This window comes from Idiotropiscis lumnitzeri, chromosome 20 (assembly GCF_059441095.1).
Source record: "Idiotropiscis lumnitzeri isolate Australia: NSW breed Sydney's pygmy pipehorse chromosome 20, RoL_Ilum_1.0, whole genome shotgun sequence".
In the NCBI taxonomy this organism is placed as follows: Eukaryota; Metazoa; Chordata; class Actinopteri; order Syngnathiformes; family Syngnathidae; genus Idiotropiscis; species Idiotropiscis lumnitzeri.
Window position 1 is genome coordinate 5,047,077 of NC_142410.1, and position 23,067 is coordinate 5,070,143.

Consider the following 23,067-nt stretch of genomic DNA (forward strand, 5'->3'; position numbering starts at 1 on the left):
TACTGCTCTGTTTTTTTGTTTTTTTCACGCTCCTCATAGAATCTTGCCAAAGCACACATTCCAGATTCACCAGCTCAACATGGCGGGGGGAATATATAGACTATGTTTTTCCATTGTAAATCTTAACCTCAGTGCCAGGGGAGGTGGGTAAAAAACAAAAGCTGGCACGCATCGCTCACAAGGAGGGGGAGGGGAGAAGTGAGCAGAACTGTGACCTGGAATCCTGCCTGCTGTGAGGCCTGCCATGGTTTCACGAGACACGATACTGGTGGGTTCATTACGGAGGAGAAAAAAAATGTGTTTTGGATTTTTAAAAAAAAAAAATGTCAATAATGATTAGTCTGGCATCACTTCAGAAAAAAAAAATCATAGTGTCTTAGTCAGGAAAATGCCTTTGGAACTTGCGCAATCTATTCTATAAAATTCTATAAACCCCTAATTCAGCTTTAACAAACAAAATGCTCCCTTTATCAAAATATTACAAACACTTTTCAGTACAAGTGTACTCATCTAAAACCAATTTTACATTCTTATTACCATGAGCATGAACATTTTTTTTAACCTAAAGGACTCCGAGATAAAAACAATTGAAATTAATTTAACTGAAATTTGGATACAGCGCCCATGTAAAAAAGATTTTACATACAATCTCCTTAGACTCAAAATAATGAAATTAATTAATAGTGCCTTGAAATCATCAAATAATAATCGATAACACATTCAACAAGCCGCCAATGTTTTTACATGTAAAATGGGAAGACATTCTCGGGCTGGGACATTTATTTTAATAAGCTGACAGATGGAGGTGGAAATAGCGAAGCAAGCGGACAATCATTTACCCCGGGGGACTCACACATACAACCGCAGAAACAATGAAACACGACTATATGTCCCGCCAAAGGACCGGTTTACCAGGTCCAAGGATTATCCTTCTGAAGTTACCAGCCCCCCCCCCCCCGGGTAATGTGACCACCTTTGTGGTCAGGCTGCCAACAATGTGCGAGATAAGCGTCAGTTTGAAATGCCAGAGGTGACGAGAATGACAAGTGGAGGAGGAAGGGGGCATCTGTCTGGCCTTCTGGACAAGTGGCGGTTATGAGTAAACCAACGTTTCCCCGTTAAAAGGGAGTTGGGAAATGTCAAAACAAGTGGGGAGAGCACTCTCAAATCTAAAAATTCACTTCACTGATGTTTTGGCTCAACATAGAGCAAAGGTTAGGACACTACAAACGGTGGGTGATAATATACAGCTCGAGGGCATTTGATCCGGTTGGCCATGCAAAAGGTGTAACGCAAATGCGCGTACTTAAGCAATATGATGTGAAGGCCAAGCCAAGCTACAAGCGACATGTTTTAGTTAACAGTGATCAAGCAAATTAGGATTTGTTTGTTTTTATGTTATTCAGCTCAGCCAACACAAATAGTTCTGACGATAATGCATCCATGAATAGTGTCGCCATGAAATACGAGACTTTCACTGGTCACTTTGGCACGCTCTGTCATTCCGATGTTGATGTTTTGTGTTATTGATTTATTATTTTTATGATTGCTGAGCTGTGTTAAGGAGCTGCGTATTTGAAATTGTGACTTTTTTGCATACTTGTTCACACACCGATGAAATCTGTGGGGTAACCCACGCAGTAATATTAGACAACCATAAACCGTTTATGTACGGCAAATTAACAGGAAGGCACCAAGTAGAGTGATATGTCAAGTTAAAGAGTTGTTACAGCCTCATATAAAGCAAAAATAACTTTTGTAAAATAAAGACTTGTTCAATCAATGCATCATCTTCTTTCATACAGTAAATGTTGTATGGCCCTTGGAGAACTTAAAAAAATATGGCCCTTGATAGAAAAAAGGCTGCCAGATGTCATCATAGTGTCAACATCGAGATGAAGTCACATCTCTTGTCTTTCCCTCTTCGATGAGAACAAGTTGAGGGGATCAAGTTCAGCTGCAGACAAGAAGCCTTGGTTCTTTCAAGTGTTAAGTTCCGTTGTAACGTACAATCTGACACAAAGGCTCTGCAGCAGCCAGACTCAACTTCACGGATGATCAAATGACAATAGAATAACTTTCAGAGAGTAGGGCGGCGATCAGATATTACACTTGGGGTTATGTGTCATTTCACTACTTTTCTTCATCTAAGATTTTTTGCAAGACATTTTAAAGCAGCCGATAAATAAAAGGAATAATTAAAGAAATGCCCAATAACTACTCCTAGCATAATTCACTTTCAGTACACTTGTACATCCAACATGTCCCAATTCAAGGATGACACAACAAGTCATAGTAGGTAAGGTACGATTCACCAAGATGGCCGCCATTTTAGGTTTGCTCTCTTGACCCCCATCTTCGTCATGCGCTTTTTGCTGGAGCGCTTCAAGTGTTTAAGCATGTCCTATAACAGCGTTTGTGACTTGAGGGCAAGAGGAACGAGGCCAGGATGGGACAGAAGTCAAAATAGCCGCCTGGGCTGCTGCATCATCAGCCTGTCAGCGTTTGTCTGAAGCCGGCCAACAAACATCAAAGCTCGCCTGATATCTACGTCACTCCAGAACCGCAACAAAACACACCACCCCTCCCTGCACTCGAGCCTATTTTCTTTAAAAGCTTCAACACTGAGCTGACAATCACCAAAACAATGCGACCGAAGTGAAATTTATTGAAGAACACTTCTTACACATGTAGCTTCGCGTGTATGCTGACGCATCACGGTCTGAGTCTGAGCAAGCCCGTTCTGAGAAAGGCGCAGCCTCCCGTCAGCTCGGGGCCAAGATTGATGGCCGGGAAGGAGCTACCTGAGGCAAAGATCAAAGTCAGACAGGATACATAGGCCTTGGCATTTAACTCTTTCATCTCCAACCTTTTCTGCACGAGTCACGACCCCTCACCTGTCTATCTGCTTGACCTCCCAATGATGACTGGTGAAGCCTACTGGGCTATGAAAAGGTGATTTTTGCATGACGAGAAAAAGAAATCCAGGTATAACGACACCCAACAATCCTTAACATGACTCCTTTGAAGATGCTCTGGTCAATACTGTTCCACTCCAGTCCTACAGGTGGCAGTAATGCGCATTACAAAGTGGGTACCGATGGCCATTCATTCTCATTTTCACAGAAGCTTCACTTGTGCGATTAAAATAAATAAATAAATAAAATATTGATTGATTTCACCAAAGTTTAATGCTTTGGACACTCTCAGAACATTTTAATTGACTTTGGAAACTATCCATGGGAATTCATGTGAATCTTTGGTAGTTTACAGCATCAACTGTTGACTTAGATTTGTACAAACTGTGCATAAATGATTGAATTAAAATGTATGACACGTATAGGATAAATAATCCCTTAACATATAAATTCAATTCTGTTGTGCTTCAAAGTTAAATAGAACTGAACTGTATTTAAACGTACTGTGTTGGTTAATAAAAAAAAAAAATTTAATCTGCACAGTTTGAACATGTAATTCAGTAATCTTTTGGCAAACCAATAAAGCAGGGGTGTGCCAAAGAGGGGGCGCCCAAGGGGTAGGGGCCCCAGGCATCCACGCAAGGGAGGTGTTGGTGGGGTATCCACAGACCCTCCACTCCTGATATTCTACATATGTAATATTGCATATAAAACAATAGAGATTAATGTATTGCTTGTGTTTGCTAAAAAAAAATGATAATAAATAAATAAAATGAATGGAAAGAGGACCGTGAAAAAAAAAATCACGTTAAATTGCATTAGCACTACAGAGGGGGTGGAATTGTTGGGTGGGAAAAAGCAGTCATTGTCTCCCTCTTCACCAAAATAAGAAAAACTACAAAATGGGAAGGAGGGGGGAAAAAAAAACCCTTGTTGCTCCTCAGCGTGGGGTTTTCCTCACCGAGGAGGCTTAGCAGTGGAGGGCGATTTGCATTCCAGCAGTGAGAGTGAGGACAATTAAGCCATTTCCCCTCCAATCTATCTCCCTCCAGCCAGGCAGCCATCCAGGCAGCCCGGCACATCAATGGGAAGCGCAGCTGCTCGGCCCATGTGTGCCAGGCTGCGAGACGGAGGAGAGGAGAAGATTGGGGTTAAAACCCTCCTGGCCCGCAGATTGGCTCCATACCTGAGTCAAAGTGCAGATGAATCAACAGCTGTTGCCGAGCGAAGAAAGGAAACGGAGCTTCTAACCCCATCTGTGAAAGCAGTGAATGGTGGCTACTTCTGTCCCTCTGTTTATTTTCCCCCCGACAGCATGAGCAAGAAGAATTTTGCATCCAGCATCCTTTCGGCTCACAAAGAGGGGCTCATTTGAAGCACAAGCGGTTTCAGTTTACCACCACGGGCGCTCTGAACTAGCCACTCCAAAATCAATTAGCCAAATCGCATTTCACAAAAGTCGCTCCGTTGTGCCTTCAAGCGGTCAGGCCCCTCAGGTGTCAAAGAGTCGGCTTAAAGGTGCGAGCGGCCAGCTTGGCTTTAAATTGTGCGGGATTAGGCCAAACAAAAAGCCACAGGCGTCCGATCACACCTGTGGAGCTCGCACCTCGAGACCACTAATAGGGATAAACTTTGGTCCAAATGGCAGGTGCCTCACGGGCCTGCGCTGATATCGCTTTCAACCGTGCCCGGCAGCAGAAATAATGTCCTGAACTTGGGCATGACCACTAAAACATCTTTGTAACAAGGACCTCCATCTACGCTACCCCACCGCCCCCAACCCGCCTTTATCGAGAGACCAGGTGATCAATCATTTACGTGTGTAATTAGGAACGGGTGTCAAAACAGAAACTGTACACGTGTGCGCTATGGACTGACATCAGACTTGGCAAAGAACAAGATAAACTGGGAGAGAAAAAGAGACACAATAAGTCAGAGAGATTTTTCTGCCACCCACTGAGGGAAGCGCTTCTTAAATTGTTGTGTCATTGTGAGCGTGCTTAAAACTAATCTGCAGAGTTGCAAACATGTCCCCAAAGAATAACAACGATGAGACTTGGCTCCGGAGATGAAAAGATGCTCAGTCAAAGCGAGCTGTGTTTATTCAGGCTTTACAATCTTAAAAAAAGCCTCATAGTAAAAAAAAAAAAATAAATAAATAAACTTTCTTAAAGCGCTATCAAAATACCAAGACAAAACCACGCGTGCCGAGTTAAGCTCAAACCCGGGTCGTGAACAAATAGTGCTTGGCTTCATAAATACCTTCCACCGCACGGGTCAAGCGACTTTTGTTTCCCCTCAAGTGGTTCAATGGCCTCCTGAGGTCGTGACAAAGGATTACGAAGCAAAAACAAACAGTGGAAGGAGTTACTTTGAATGCGCTTGATGAGAGGACTAAGTACTCTATGAATTCAATCTTGATTACAGCCGCATTAAAGATCTTGACGACCTGTTTGGTAGACCTTAAACATTGGAAAACAACACAACTGGACTTTATCTTAAAATTCTTGAGAAATGTTATACAGAATTTGCATGACTTCATTTACAATTTCACTTTGTTTATTTTATTAAAATAAAAAAAAAACTTAAATTCAAACTTTAGTCATGTCCTTGGCATCTCATTCAGAAAAATTTGGAACGCTCCACCTGAAGTTACATCATCAAGATCCTCTGCAGGCCAAAAGTAAGTTCAGACCATTTTTTTACATTTTTATATGTTTAAATGATAATCCAATTTTGACTGAGAGGGATAAAAATCTTGCCACATTCCTGTTACATTTTTCTTTTGGGTTGAATCACTGTAATATGCTCTGTAGAAATTTTTTTTTTTTTTAATTCAACCTTTTTTTTTTTGCAAATGCGACATTAAATATAACTAGAATAAATAAATGCCATGTAGCTATATTTCATTTACTTGATAATATTAGGCTAAAACACTTGCTACTTATAGTCTATATATCAGATTCAAAGTTGGGGGAAAAAAATGTTCATTTAAAAGTTAATTTTGAGCGCGTTACAACAAGCAAACATCATCATTCAAATAGGGGGTCTTAGTTATTGCCTCAAATGAACACCTCATCTAAAGTCCCTTTTTTTCCCTCCTAAGGAATGAAACAAAGACAATTGGCGCTACTAGTTGGTTAGAATTCTTTTTAAAATGACTGGTACCAACATGTGATGGTGGTGGTGTGGTAATTAATATTGAGACCAATTAGTAATTGCTATATTGAAACTGGTCAACTATTACATTACCCCCAGTATGATAATATAATTTGATTACTTTAATACTACTTTATTACATGCAATATATCGTCCAGTTGTGGTTTTTGTACGGGTGGCTGTGAGAAATTGACGCTATCCACTAGAATCTAAAATACAGTTCAATCTCACATAAAGACTCAACATCAGGGCTGCAACCCGCCCACATCTTAAGGGCTGCCTTTCCCGCAGTTAACGGGCGTGTTTCAAGATGGGCAAGGGAATGCAAAAAAAAAAAAAATACCAGTGCCCAATAATCCACCTGTCACCTGAGGGGGATAGGTGTGGCGCGGCAGGCTTTAAGGAGGGGATATGTGCAGGCTACCGTGACTTATGTGGACTCATCCAGCCGCCACCTCAGCGCCCAGGGGGGGTTTGAGTGGGTGTTTAAAGGAGCACTGTCTGGGATGTGAGTTTAGAGTTTCTCGATGCAGAGTGGTTGAGCTTTGAAGAGGTAGCTCCGGTAATGAATTGGCGTATTGTCTCCTCCGAGGGAGAAGAAGCAGCCTCTGGGTGGGACATCACATCAAAGGCCCCTATTTTATTACTTAAAGCATCAGTTCAGGTATGCAAGTGGACACAGGAGAGCGCAAAAAAAAAAAAAAAAAAAGATGATCATTAAAAAGGACTGAACATTGGGCACAAAATTATTTTTAATTAATTGATCATAAATTGGTTGACAAGTATAGCCTTTATGTAGCCAGTGACTTCACTTCAAAACTGGATTGGAATTGGAATTGAAGCTACAGACGGCAGTTGAGGCGGGGTGGGGGGGGGGGGGGTTGCTTAGAGGGAAGTATGGGGAGTTAAGATGAGTTGGGTGGAGTCAAGTTCAGGTGGGGTGAGTCCATCTGAGTTGGATCGGGATGACTTGAATTTATTTAAAACGGCAGAAGCTTCCCAATTGATTTGTTTGATTAAATGTTGTGTTGCATTATGAAAAAGAAATAAATGACATTGCACATCCTCATAATATGCAATATTGTAAATTATTGAAGCACGTGATCGTTCATAGTATGATCTGGGCAACTCAAATGATGGCCTCGACTTTTTGAAAATCCACCCCGATACGAAGGCTGCAATTTGAATTATTTGCAGTAATTATCTGAAAGTCAGAGAGCCTCAAAGGTTTTTTTTTTCCCCACATTTGAAGGGGTTCAATTAGGAAGGAACATGATTTCCTAAAAATATTTAGAATCTAATGAATCACAATGAAAGTAAATGGCGGATTTTCAACCTACAGCAAATCGCGGTTGGATTAAATGGTCACACCCCTTTGCTCCCCAAGGATTGGTGTGGCATCATAGACCACCCCCCGGCCCTCTCGAGGCACATCAACACAGTCTCCAGACTGTATGTGCTGGATTGCTTTCCGGTGGGAACGCTCGCTCTCTCGCTCGTGCTGGCCCTTCTCTCCCTTCTGTTTCTCAACAGCTGCGAACGCTGCTCAGTCAGCCAGCCGTAATGTTATAATTGTCATGTTCCTCTGCTCCTCGTCAGCCACAATGCCCGTACGGCAGTTTAGGTGAGGGGTGAATAGGAGCCCCGGCAAACGGATTATTTCCACACCTGTTGCTCTCACTTAGTCTGACCGGCTGTCCTGTGCCACAGTTCAGTTCATTTTTGGTGTCAATTTGGTATCTTCACGCCAACATTTTCTATCGCTTGCCTCTAAGTGTCACAATCCCCAGGTTTCAATTAACCCTGATGACTCAGTTAAAGGGAGCTTGTGTTCAAATAAACCGCTGTCATTTTTGCCAGCGAGGCAAAATAATTGATTCGAGGGCCCTGAACCACAAAGCAATTACTGATCACTTATTTCTGTTTGCCGCAGTTTTCAATAAACCTAGTCGAGGGGAAAACAAAAGTAGACCTTTTGGGATCGCGTCTCCCTTCTGGGAAAATCAAACTGGAGTCAGCTTGCCTGCAGAACATATACGTGTTGAAGTTTTCATTTTCTTTTTTCAATTAACCGTGCAAAGCAATAACAGTTAAGTCCATATTGAAGACTCCATATAGTGGCTATAAAAAGTAACGAGTGATGTTCAACAGATTCAGATCATTTGTGCAAATGCACCTACTGTGTCTCAATATATCTAAAAATATATTTATTTTAAACTCAGAAGTAAGACTTTTTCTCCGTCAGCGCCTGCCTGCAGCGGTGCAGGAACGACTGCGCTTTCCATGACGCCACATCGTCGTAAATGCCTGGTGTTATAGTTTATGGTTTAACCTGAGGTTTGTTGTGTTCCCACAACGCTTAACATTTTTCCACAACAAACACGAAGCACATCTTGCCTGTTTGGAGCTGAAATATCGCCACATGTGACGCTCTGCCTTTATGCCATTGTGTGGAATCGGACGATTAAGGAAAGGCAACAGGTGGTTACATTGTATCATCTGGTTTGACGTACAGAAATACTGAATATCATAAGAATAATGAAAATATCTGAGATGTAACGTTTTTCTTAACATATCTCCTTATAAGTCGAAGTAGCGCACAACATCTCGTCGGACGTGACCGGCGTCGGCAGTGGCGCGCTTCCTGTGGGTTGGTCCTCCAGTCTGGCCCGTGACGAGATCTCACGATAAAGTTTGGGCCCGCTTTTCCCGACAGCTGCCGCCTCTGGTTGGTCACATTAACTTGGAACTCATTAGTCATAATCAGCTCCCTGTAGGCAAGCCTTGAATAACTTCTGTCTGGCAACGGCATCGCTCCAAACGCTCCGAGCGAAATGTGCTTGACCCAGATCAACAAAAACAAAAAAAAAAAAAAACGCTTATCTGATGCATGGAGGTTTTGGAACTTTTCCTGTATGGAAGCAGATTACAGATCTGGCTTCTGAGAATAAAAACTGCAGATACTTACAGTCCCTTGCAGTGGGCAGGCTGTTTTGCAAGCAGACCTTAATTAATCAACACAAACCAATCCATCAATCCACAGTTTAAATTTTGGCTTCATCTCTCATTTCCACAAAGCCACAGAGGGAAAGCGATGAGCAAGCAGTAACCGGAGAATAGCAAGTGGCTCGAGGAATTTGGCCACGCTTCACCGTCACATGACAAAGAGGTAACGATAACGCCATGGGAATGATTGATCCCGCTCATACCAAAACATGTAACTTCTGAGCTGACTGTGTACGGGCGAACACTTGAAACACATCCATATTTCAATGACAGCAGGCTCCAGGGGGAAACAACCCATTTACCTGTAATCCGTTTTAAAAAGCGCCTAGGAGGAGCGAGGCGGGCCCGTGACGACGACAAAGCTGTCTAAGAAGAGCTCTGCCTTAGGAGACTCTCGTCAAGTGTTGGAAAATAGAAAGACGAGAGGTTACGTGGCGCTTCAATTGACCACGGCTTGACCCCATTTGCTCTGGCTGCCTCCCTTCAGGCAAACGGCATTGTTTTGATGCCGCTCGACTCTGAGGCGCATGATGAACCAGAAAAAAAAATAAATAAATAAAGTTTTGTCATTTTCAGTCGCTTTTAGAGTTATTGACAAACTAGATGAGGTATTAGTCAAATGTTCATGACATTCTGCCATTAAGATTCAGGAAATATTTGCTGAAAATGGAGCAAATATGGAGGAAAAAAAAAAAAAGACAAAATATAATTCTGCCTAAGCCAGCCATAAAGTTTTTGCTGCGTGCAATCAGAGCAGGATAACGGAAAAACCCGTCCTCCTTCAATGTCACATGATTGATTTTTTGCTCAAGATACCGAACAGCGAAAATTGCTTCAGGGGTGAGCGTCTATTGTTTCTGATAAGATTTTAAAGCCCGTCTTTTAAATGGTCACCCCCCCCCCCCCCCCACTCGCGTCTACCTTCCTGCTGTATAAACGGACTATTGGGCCAGGGAGGAATGTTGCATTAAACCCGACCAACAATGACCACAAAACATCAACAAAAGCCAAAGGGCCAAACCCGTTTGAGGTACCTCCCCCTGGACATACAATGCCCTTCCTTACCTGCCCTTCCAATTCAACCCAACCCTTGCCCCCCTGCCAAGCCGAGAATGCTGGAGGACAGTGACCTTTTCAACCAAGAGTCCCACCTTGGTTTCTCAGGAAGATTACCGAGGGGACAAAAAAAAAAAAAAAAAAAGTCCAGGAATTGGGTGCAGCAGTCAAACCTGGTTGGGGAGTATTGCACTATTCTGGAGGAGGACCAGACATCGAATTAGGAGAACTCATGTCTTGAATTTCATGCTGTATTGAAACAACCTTGCAAGCTTTTTATCTTTCACTGCTTTGGCTATCATTCAAAAATGTGAAACCAATTTCGCAGCGAGACAGCAGGTTTCTATTACCAGCCCTTCCATTATGAAGAACCAAACTCAGTCTCATTGAAGGGGCTTTTCCTCAATGGCAGCAGACATCCCAAACTGAAAGGCGAGTGGTGAGGCGCTGGGATTTATTTTCAGAGTTCTAGAGACTTCTGTGTTGCCGTTGTTGTTGTTGTTGGAGCGATGCCCAAAAGATTTTGGGCCGTCTGGGAGCCTTCTATGAGGACAGAACCACAGGGGGAGCCGTCAGGTGTGTTGGTCCTGCTTAGGTGCTCATCAGGTGGCCCACAACAGATGTCACGTCACTGATTGGGAAACTTTAATTTACCAAGGGTTAAGAGACAGTATATGTTACTCTTTAAAAAAAAACAAATAAGATAAGTTATTTCCTGAGCCGATGTTTCAAGCAGGTTTTTAAAGGGGAAGTCAACCCCCCCCCCCCCAAAAAAGAAATCCTTTGCAATATAAGGATGGCCGAGTGGTCTAAGGCGCCGCGTTCCGGACCCAGTCTCCCCAGGAGGCCTGGGTTCGAATCTCGTGGCTGCCAGGATGGCCGAGTGGTCTAAGGCGCCGTGTTCAGGACCCAGTCTCCCCAGGAGGCCTGGGTTTGAATCTCGAATTCGGCTGCCAGGATGGCCGAGTGGTCTAAGGCGCCGCGTTCAGGACCCAGTCTCCCCAGGAGGCCTGGGTTCGAAACTCGAATTTCCCCATTGTGGGACTAATAAAGGGAATATTATAATGTTCCAATTGCATTCAGTGGTCTAAAAATAGTGTGTTTGTGGAATATGAGTTAAGGAGCAAAATTCACACGTTTTAGCCATCTCAGGGGGGCGGCCATTTTGTCAACTGAAAATGACGTCACAGTTGCTCGGGACTAAGGTGACGATCAATCATGGCTCAACATTTTCTGAAACGGAGACATTATTTGTCATTAGCAGGGATGTCGTTTTCAGTTGACAGCAAGGAACAAAATAGTCGCCCCTTAAGATGGCTAAAAAATGTTACTGCTCAACTCATATTCCACAAACACAATATTGATCAATGCATTGAACATATTTTTGTCAAGAATGAAATAATGGATATTTATGCATTCACGTCCCTTTTGTAGTTGAGTGGTGGCAAACAAAGTCTTTCACTAAAGACTAGGACACTAAAATCTACTATACAGCTGCCTGGCACATTGAAGGATGACCTCAACCAAATAAAATCGCAGCAGCAGTAGAAGAAAAGCAGAAAAGACAAACAACAGCAAAAGGTGATTAGAAAAGCTCCCGAGACACTCTAGAAATTAACATCTCGTCAACAGCTGGGTGTGACCTCAGCAGACCAAATAAAAAAAAAAAGAAAAAAACACAACAAAAAAGAAAAAACCCTCTTTCCTCAATTAAGGCTTTCACAAAGCAGAAAGTTTGAAATTCCAGCGTTGGGATAAAAGCCTAATCCAGGGAGCTCAGTCCTGATAACCAAAGTTAGCAACCATTACTGCAAAGTGTTGCCAGATGCTTCAATAGCACGACTAGCGCTCGATCCTATCTTGGCTTTCAAGTCTTTGCATAAACAAACATTGGTTAAACATATATGGAATATTAATCATTCAAATTAATATTTCAACGAATGCGTGTGACATTGTTTCTGTTGTGTAAATGGAGTTATACCCGAGGGTTTAAAAAAAAAAAAAAAAAAAAAAAAAAAGGAGCAACGAGGTCATAAAAAGCCTCCAGCTCCTTACATTGGCAAGGCGCCATTAACGTAAATGTAACGCTGAAGCTGCAAAACCCACCTGTGCACTGCATGCTACCATTGTAAACCATCGACTTACTACAAACAAGAAATTTAATGTCGGTGCAAAACAAACGGTGAAAAATTGGACTGTTATTGCATATTTACATGGCAAAAGAATTTCATCTTAAATATTTTGAGACTCTTCCCCATTGATTACAAGAATGTTGCCCCTCCAATTTCCACGGAATTACAAATTACTGTTGAAATGTGAATACCAGGATTTGGATTTCACACCTTCGTTAGAATCTCAAGATAAAGCGTTTTACGTGACATGTGGATGAATTTGAGTAACAAAATAATGAGTCACGTTTAATTTGTTAAATGACAATGCTTGTACCTCAAAACATTTGCATCTTAAATCCTCTTGAAATGAATGGACGAGCCTCTCCTCCGCAAAAAATACTAAAAATGTCTTAGTATGTTTTGTTTTATTTATTTTTTTTAATAGGGAAAATACTAATCTTTTTGTGTCGCAAAATATTGTCTCCGAAATTTTTTTACTAAAATGTAAGGAATTTAACAGTGTGTGCATCATGAGAAATTAATTGCGGTGACTCCTCATTTGCGTGATTTGGCCAGTAGGGGGCAGTGTACTGTCACGCAGACAAAAACCAAAAATCGTTTTTCGCACAGGATCAAGAAAATATGCTCGCGAGGATTGTTATTTTGTCCGTCTACATGTGTTGAGGTACCATTTGTGTTCAAATATCTGTTGCTTCAAGAGCATTTTAAAGCCTTAGCTTTAAAGCTTTTAAACCCATAGCAAACAAATAATATAATAAATAAAATAAAATGACAGTCTTATATATATATATATATATATATCCCCAAATGGGCCGTGAAACAGGTGTGCTATTGGCTTCCCTGAAGTTATTTATACACTCAGGAAACATCACATCATAGCTAACTAGCAGGTCTGAGAAGAAGCATAACGTATTGTTTTCTTTCACCCGGTGATTCATTTCTGCAGGAAGTTGCAGGTCTGAGGCACGATGGAAACCTAATCCATCAGGGAAGATCGAGGCGGGTGGCCCTGCGCTGTCTGATACTGGCCAGACGCCTCGGTGACAGCTCCTGCTGCGGCACTGATGCACGCGTTACATAGGCCAAAAGGGGACGCGGTTATGAAAATGTATGGAAAAAAATAATTAAAAACGGAATGGAAACTATATATTATATCACAGAGAAAATTCAGGTTGAAATTGCAAAACATTCATGAAAGCTCAGCATCCAATATTACAGAACACACGAAGAGCTATATGAACACAAACTCAAATGATCCGCATGATTGAACTTTAATCTGGAACTGAGAGTTTCTACACCTCGCCGCTCATTCTCTAACAGCTCGGTAATCGTCAGATCGAATGTCCGCAGTGCCAAACAGAAGCATGCGCTCTCTTTGTGCTAATCCACACAACCAGCTTCCTACTCCAATCAAACCTTTTGTAAACTTCACAACTTCAGCGCCAGCGACACCTCGGCTGCTTTATTTCAAAACCTCTTTCAGACCACAAATAGGCCTAAATCGACCCAATTACTTAGTGCCTCTTTAAATACTTGCACCACATTTACTGATCCTTTCCAGCAACGGGCTCTGTGATAATGTGCTCTTTTTTTTATTTGATTTCCGCTTGTGAGCTGCCATCCAACATCACTGGGAAACATTACAAAAATCTGGGATTTATTTCCAACACATATACTGTCGTGTTTGCACAGTAAGCCACTTGATTTTTAAGCACAGTTTGAACATATATTGCACCTCAGATATTGGAAATTAAAAATATTTTAAAAAATCAGATTTTTAAGTGTTGCATATCAATTTTAAATAAAATGTAGCTCAATAAATGCTGACAAAGTGCAAAAAGTTTAAATGAGCTTCAAATTAAATACAACGGAACTGTACTTAGGCAGTGATTCTTCCACGTACCACTAGAGGGTGTCATAACAAACCGAGAATGACCGTTTTACAACTTCGTATTTGTGTTTGGATTTGCATTTTTATTCTATTTTCGCGCAACCAAATCAGCAATTGTCTAAAAGACATTTTTTAACTTTGATGATGCAACCCAATTATTCTACATTTATATGCTCATTTACATTGACTTAGTTATTTTCAATAAAATAAAAAATGTTTTGTATTGCATTGACTCAACAGGTCAGAAAACCTTACTTATGCATTATGGGCTCAATACTTTTTGATTTGAACCACTTAAAAGTTGGCTACCAGCGTGCTTTGCCCACATTACATGCAGAAATTGGATAACACACTAAGTGCTAAACTTTTGTTCCGTGAAATTCAACACTTCACTGATTCCAACCCGCATTCGTAATAATGCACACTCTGTGCAAAGTGCCATCCTGCCGCAGCACTGAGAGACAGTGAAGGTGACAGACGAGACCGCGCTCTCTGAGTGGGCTGGCATATGGGAGCAATCAGCGAAAGTGGGGGTCTGCTAGCCCAACGGTAATTAGCACGCGGCCTCATGTTCATGTTTCTTATAATAGCTCAACACAGCCCGGTGTGGACTAAAAATAAACAGGGCAATTAGGGGCGGCAAGGAAGGTCGTCATTTGAGGGGTGTTGACCTTTGAACCCGGGTCAGAACCCGTATAGAGGTGTCCATGTGGACCACCTGCACCCCTCTGGGTCGCTGGGGAAAGGAGCCATGTTGTGTTTATGTTAGGGGTCAGGCGCAGAGTTAGACGGTTGTTGGCCAAACTGGACGTGTGAGTAAACATTGTCTATTTATATCAGGATGCTGAAAGCGGGCTGTGTTTTGGATGCAACAGTGGCACCAGGTCTATATGCTCTTGGCAATGGTTTATGTGAAGAGGATGTAGTCAATGCATGTGGAAATTGATTGTCATTCACAGAAATTGGTGATGGGAAGAAAATGCTAAACACAATTAAGACTAGACTCACCAAAAAGATACAATAATTTGGATTAATATCAAGTTTAATACGTCCTAGATACCAACCACTGACAGTACGTAAACCAGATTTAATTACTCATTAAAAAGTTGATGTTAAAAATCCTTGTAAAGGAAAAATGTCTTCTAAATTTGACACCCCACAGAGATGCGAATGGCTAAAAAAAATTCTATCTAAAGCGAGGCTTCAAAATCATGAAAAATCAAGCCATTCTCCCCCCTCTCAAACACAGTGGGCGTGTCCGCCGAAGGCAGCGGAACCACACTCTGCTCAACTGTCAATCAAATACAACTACTAAAACCTGGAAAAACGGATGCTACTTTCTTTCTTATGACTACACATTCTTTCATTGTGGGGCGTGAAAATATATCATCTTAAAGCTTCGAGTGGCTGGAATACAATGAGGCGCTCTAAAGTGGCACTGCTGGTGTGAAGCCCCTAGTTGTCACGTCGTAGAAGACCCAACCCAAAAATAACTCTCCCACCCCGTTTGCTCTTCCACCTTTCTCTGCATGACGTGCGCGCACTCACGGACAACAACGAGGCGCTCTAAAATGGCCATGGCGGACTATCCACAAGGGAGCTGCATTTTTGCAATCACAAAAATCACAAAACTGAAAAGATGAAAAATATTGTCATGGGAGAGCGTGATGTCAAGTAAACCGAACATTTGGAAGAGCAGGATTCTTTGCAGGCAAATTCTTGGTTGGACTTTTAAAAATGTGAAAAAAAACTTCCACGCACACAACCCCAGATCTAACCCCCACCCAATCTAAACGAGTCCACATTTGAGCTTCAACACGAATCCTGCACCTTTAGCACAAACTCGAATTCCGGCGCAGATGTTCACATCAGAGTCCCGCCCAAAAAGGCAAAAACCTTTCACACCTGGCAACTCTCAAACACAACTTGGCACCAAAAGAAGCAGTAAAGGTTGTCCCGCACTGACCTTTCACCTCTTGTGATGTCAATGAACCTCTCGTCCAATTAAACGATGGAAGCGTCCCTTGGACCTGTCAGGCGCAAAGACAAATGATTCTATTAGATTAATTTTTTTTTCTTAATGGCAAGCAGAGAAGCACAAATATGTTTCTATTACTGGAAGTCATTTGTGTGTGAAGGTTTTCTTTCTTTTTTTTGGTGTGTGTTTGGTGAGTGGCTCCAGAAAAACAGTGGGACCAAACCCTCAGTTTGTCAGCGCTGTTCTATCAGCAACTCAAATGTGATTGACTGTGAGCAGGGCTGGCAAGCTGCAATGACAAGGAATCATTTTGTGTTGCTTTGCATATGAAGCGGATTAACGGCAATATGTTGGGGCCTCGACGCGCCAAGAGAAACAGTGAGAGCAAGCCGCACATCCACAGGGCTCGCTATTTTTAAATCCACATTTGGCCTCGGAGCCGCGTGCCTACCACAGCAAAGGCTGCTCGATCCATCATGGAAGCCAAGCGCAAAGACAATGTCAAAGGCTGGAGCCTCAAAAGCACCAACAAGGCCAAATAGTGTATTTTTACTTTCCGGTTCTCGCCCACACTGACTTGCAAAACCTTGACTGACTGAGTAGTGACAGTCTGGATCTACCAACACTCGCACTTTTGTCTTGTATTTTTTTCCCAGGAATGTTTTAACAGGCCCGGCCAGGTCGTTCATGAAACTTCGGTTTGACCTGGTCAGTGGACTTGCCCCCTTCCCTGAGAGAAGAAAGACCCCTGCGCCGCTTGCACGGTGTTTGTTCTTACTGTCAACCTTCAATTGAGGATAATTGTCTCTTTTAGATCTCGAGGGCCTGTGATCTGCCATCCATTGAGCCCGAAAGGAGGTTATGTTTCACCTCGGGAAGGGGGGAACGTGGGGGATTCAACAAGGGCCGCCTTGACATTGATGTAAACATAGCATCAAGATCAAAAGATTACTACGAGATTCTCAAGACAAATAATTGTATCACCTTATGTGGAATGTAGTCATTCCGAACGCCATATTAAATATCTAAAAGGTTTCTTTCCGACGATCAGAATGTTAACGATTCATGGACAGCGATGATTTGAGATACGACGGACCCAACTTATTCCTGTGAAGACATTTTAGGCATTCGTATGTGTTCAACATTTTGGGGACAGATAGCTCACAGAGGGAACCATTCTCGACCAGCACAGTCTTGGAAGAACTTGACTTGGGAGAGACTAGAAGCAAAGCCCAGCAAACTCTGACCACACAAATGTTCTTCCAACATCTCGTAGGACGGCTTTCCAGAAACAGTTCAAAATGTGGTTACAATGATTTTCAACATCAGAATGTGTAACAGTTGCCCTGATTTTTGTTATTGACACCCTCACATGCACCGCGACGACTACTTTAGTTTGAGTTTGCACTTCATAGCCTCTGCTGCTGTTTCCTGCCTCGTGAGGTACCAGTGAATGCATCCAATTGAGAAAATTTGCATAATGTGGGGTCACAACAGCAAAAATAATGCACAAAGGACTTGGGTGGGACGTAATGACGGTCAAATACTTCAGGAATTAAATTTCAGAAAGTTGTACGTAGAAAACACTCGTATGGCTAATCATAATTCCCTCATGAAATAAATGGTAATGCCATGAATATGTTTCAGCCCCCCCACTGTCCTCCCCCAAAAAAGCAATGAATATTTTTGTTTGTTTTTTTTTAATAGGGAAGGCAGCACTCAGCACATATTGTACTTCATGAAAAACACACTGCAAAAATAAAAAGAGAATCTAAAAAAAAAATTTTTTTAAATGAAGTTAATGCGCCATTATTAAAGAAGAGTTTCACATCTACTGTGACTCAGTAAGCTGGAGTCATTTTTCTTCTTTCTCCACAGAGGATCAAGCATATAAGCCTGCGAGTACTCAAGCACAAATATGTACTATTTTTCTTGAGGGTTTTTCTGTCGGATTTTCTATTGTTACTCGTTACTTTTTTTTTTTTTTAAACCTTCGCAGAGGACGACGTAACGTCAAGTTGGATGAGATTTCGATTGACTGAATCGTGGCCTGATATAGCGTTTATAGCATTCCCCCCCCCCCCTCTCAGCAAGAGCACGATGCAAGTTAGTATCTGAATCTGTACTTCTACTTAAGTGCAGAGTGAAATTTCAAAACTGTAGATTGAATCTCTCAGACGCACTCTTCCATGGCGACACTCTCCTCCCCTTCCTACTATTTGGGCAACCTCTCCGTCTCTCTATCGGTGCCAGGCTGTCACACGCGCTTCCTGGCTGCTGGTTCAGCGCCTCATGTGGGGACAATGTGTGCGCTGTGCTGTGGCAGAGGAGACAGCCGTCAGTCTGTAAAAAGAGGAAGTGGTGCTGTTTACCCCAGAGGAGTAGGAGTGTTTATCCTGACTCGCTGACTTTGATCTTTTACTGTTAATCACTTCCTGCAGCGGCACTGTATGTGAACGACACCAAGGGCCCAGCTGCCATCTTGGGTTCTCAATGCAGAGGAGGCAAAGAAGTATCGGATTCCTTCCAATCGTCACGCATTGACGGCTCTAACGGCTTAGAACACAATGTGCTAAAATTCTGCATCATCAGACTTGGAGAAACATTTGACACAACGTGTGGTTCCAGGAACAGCAAGCACAGATTGACCTTGATAGGGTAAGGTCCAAAAATGCATTACCACGCTGAGTTCAGTTGCGCAACGGCTTTGGCGCAAATGGGACATTTCAAATTGGGCTTTTGCTGTTGTCTGAAGAAACAAACTATTGAAGAAATTATTTCTGCCATCATAGGCGGCATTAATAATGCAGACTTTTTATGTAAATGAATTCTGCAAATTAATAATGGCAAATATACAGCGTTCCCGTACGACGAGCGCATAGAGAAAAGCTGTTCGAAGGATTTGGAGCTCCCCAAAATACAAAGAGTACAAAACTTGATGACCATGGAGGAGATATTAATGAAGTTTTCATTAAGGAGACAAAGTTGGAGGCAGCGAAGCAGACTTCTATGAGGCCATTAAAACATTTATTTTTTTCAATTTTGTCTCATTTATAAAGTGCATTTCAGTTGTATTTAACTTTTTAGTACAATGCCATTTAATTTTGAGGTACTGATTTTTTATTTCTATTTTGAGACATTTTTATGTACATTTTACTATATTTCAGTAGAGTGTTGATGACCAAACTTTTTACAATGGCTTACATTAACAATTCTAGGAATAAAACATGCTTTTAATAAAAAATAAATAAATAAATAAAAACAAAAACATGTTTTTAATCAAAACTGGCTTACTATATTAAAATGTATATTATAATGTTGGTCATGATCGTGCTACTCCGAGAGCAAATGATTATTTTTAGGTAGTACTTGGTCTAAAGTCACAAATATTAATGAAGTGAATGCAGGGAACAGACGAAAGATTGTATTCTTTTTTTTAATAGGCATTAGAGCTCAAGCCGGTTTAGCGACTGATTTTTTTTTTTAATTAAAGCCAAAGTCAGACTCACTTTCAATCTTTGTTCATCCCCCATCCTGACTGTGTGATGGGTGCAAGCCCACCTTCACGCGCACGAACACCACACACATCTGAGAGCATTTAAACAACTTTTGAAATCGGACGGTCGACACCCCACCACTGCAGAGTTGAAATTTAGATGTGCGCTCAAGGACTTTCCTACCTCAAATAAGACAGCGTCTGACCTCTTACTTAGAACATGGCATGGGGGCTCGTCATGCATAAAAATAGCGGGTTTGAAAGCCCCCCCCACACACACACACACACACACACCGCTATGGTTGCTTTGTGTAGACAAGATGATGAAAAATGACAGTGTTTGTGTATGCGTGAGCCGCTTGAATTACGTGTCTACAGTCAATGCCGTGCGGCCTGACGGCAAGTTCATGTGAACTCGGGGGGGGGGATGTGACTTCTATTATTCGTCGACTGTGGTGTGGTGCATCATTCTATTTAGACATTGAGCAATGAATGCCCTCCCTCTAGGTCGTTTTGAAGCGCGCTGCCAGCTTTGCTTTTACTGCTTTGTTTTTGTACAATCTGGCAAGCCAGAATGTTAACATAGTGCCATCCAACTTAATCAATGCAATACACACTGAAAGGACACTTTATTCGGTACACATGCACATCAGAAAGAGCCAACACAAGTATTGCAGATTCTCCCGTTACAAAGACTCAGATGAAAATTTGGGATTCATTTAAAAAAATGTTTAATTAGGATGGTCGCAGTATGTAGTTGTCTTGAACTCCACTACTGAGAGCTTTTGGATTTTTTGGGTCACAATCATTGATGTATCAGTGCTGCCCATTAAAAAGGGTTGAACGATTTTGAAAAAAAAAAAATTGGGATTCCCCACCACACGCACAATACTGCAATTTTAAATGTGATTTTGATTTTTTTTTTCAGTGTCTTATTCCCATGTATTTTTTTTTTGTTGAACAAACAGAAGCAATAAATTAATCGGAATTACAAGAGACAATTTCAGAGTTTTTATACATAATTGTTTTGGACCCGAAATACAGCCTTGGTGATTTTGAAAATTGCATTCTAAAACAATGCGATGATGTTTTGAAATGAATTAACAATCCAATGAAAAGCATTTCCCTCCAAATCTTTATTTTGTGAATATCTCCAAAACACATTTAAAACAATTTGGAGCTATTTGTATTTTCACTTGTGATTTACAGAGACCTCAGGATTTGTATTTTGTGCTCCATCATGTGGAAATGTGTGTCGGTAAGACAAATTGCCCTCCCTATAGAATAGTTTTTATATTTGTATTCAATTTCATCGGATCATGCAAAAGCGTATCTAATTCAGTGTGCCTGCAGCATATTTCTACTGTACATTCTGGCATGCAAATACATCCAAATGTGACATGAAATGACATGGCAACCTCTGAATCGTGAAGTCAATTGGCTGCAAAGCAATGCAACAAACGCTAAGTCACCCACATAGTCGTAACAGTAACATGTGGTTAAAATTTCAAATAGCCACATAAAACACAAACACAACCTTTCACAATATGAGACTTCACCAACCCCGGTTGCAACTCTGACTCATTCTTTGAGTGTGAGGTTTCGTCTGTGTGTATTTCTGTGACTCCGTATATGTGTGTGTGTGTATATATCGGTGTGTGTTTTTGATGAGGCTTGCGTGACTAGCGTGGAGTGTTAGAGCCGAGAGTGGAAAGGTTCCTCCTCTCCTGCCTAGAGGGAAATAGCAGTGTGTTGTGCGCATCAAACCTCTTTTAATCCCACCGAAAGTTTTAAAAGGCCGCGTAAAACAAGCAAACCACCTCAGGAAACTTTACTTAGCATACAGGTATTATGATATGAACACGACTGTTGCAACAAATCCTCTCCGATAAGTCAGTCAAGTGAATAAAAATAAACTTCATTTGATTGCATGTTTTGAAAAAGTTTTTTTTTTTTTTTTGGTTGCCAGCCAGGTTGGGTGGAAATGAATGTAGAAGAATTTGGTATGTTTAGGGTTGCTCGTAGAGCAGAGACTGCAGATCAGGTTCAACAAAAGAGAATCAGGGTGTTAGCTAGCTGATCCAGCCGCAAAGGGCGGGTCAAGTAGGGCCACCCTTCGTAACCGCAATAATAATTGGAATTCTTCTTCAGCATGCACGTTAGCAAAGGAACTCAAATGACGACTCGGTACGAAACTGCAGCTGTGGAGCAGTTGAGGTGAGTCAAGCTTGTCATCTCACCGCCATAACACCGTTAGTGACGTTAACTGGCCTCGTTTGGGTGTTAAGGGTGGAAGCGACCGTCTGCAGCCTGAATTTCAGAATTCAGGAAGAAATTGCGATTACAAATCCCGTAAAAGTGAATGTCAAGATGCACACAACTGCAGATGTTCCCTAATTTGGAAAGATTTTTTAGACCTTGTAAGGTGAATTTGGAGACAGTAGTTCCAGAAAATGTGCAATGACTGAGTTATTAATTTCTCACTTAACTCATTTACTGCCATTGACGGCTAAAGACGTCAAAGCGCTTTTTTTTTCACTTAGCTGGTAGTGAATGAGTTAAAAGTGACTCTTTTCCACCATTTAAATTTTTGGGATTTTTTGGGGCTCCGGCTAAAATAAAACTCGGTGACCCACTTTGTCACTTATAAGAACTTGAGCGCCTTCCTTGGCGCCAGGATTTACCTGGCACATTTCTGATGTGCCGTTAGCTAGCAAGTGTAGCTATGCCTATACACCCTGAAAACAGCCTTCGGATAGTACGGTGGCGAGGCTGCTTTAGAGCGCCTCGTTGTCAACTGTGTATAAGCAAATGTCAAGCAGTGAGAGGCGGAATAGCAAGGGGGGGGGAGGGGGGAAATGGGGCGGAGTCGGACTGAACAGTGTGTGGGCCTGAGCTTTGGGCCTGTTTGGCTGGTTTAGAGCGCCTCATTGTCAATCGTGAGTGTATGCATTTTACACAGAGAAAGATCAGGGACTTTTTTTTCCACACTGGTGAGGAAACTTTTGAGCACCTTGTTATAGTGACGTGGAAAAAGCACAGCGGGGTAGATTACAGCCGCCGGAGGATTTTGATTGATATATTTTCACGCTTAAATGTGTAGCTGTGTCACAAAAAAAGTAGCATTCATGTTTTGTAGTTGAACAGGCATTTGATTGACAGTTGACAGTTCAGTGGAGCATGATTTGAGAGCATTCAGAAAGTAATTTTCCAAGATTTTGAACCCATTTTTTATTTTTTTTAATCACTCAAATGCAAGGGTTGTAAAATCTAGAACACAGTTTTCAATTTATAGCAACTTAAAGAAAATTGCTTGTTAGAATAATGAAAAAATTCGATTTCAACGCGTGTTGTTCTTACTCACGAACAAATATTTACACAATCACATTAAACTGCTCATATTGATGACCGTACTGCGGCAAATCATTGAT

General features: G+C 41.8%; 1 protein-coding gene across 1 annotated transcript in view; it reads right to left on the reverse strand.

The window, feature by feature from the left end:
- Window positions 1-23,067, reverse strand: part of kat7b (K(lysine) acetyltransferase 7b) — a 67,524-nt gene that overhangs the window by 12,402 nt on the left and 32,055 nt on the right. The window contains exon 14 of the mRNA XM_088284354.1: window positions 16,129-16,192. Coding sequence (XP_088140480.1) covers window positions 16,167-16,192 — 26 coding nt within the window. The 3' untranslated portion in view covers window positions 16,129-16,166. The remainder of the gene's footprint in view (window positions 1-16,128; window positions 16,193-23,067) is intronic.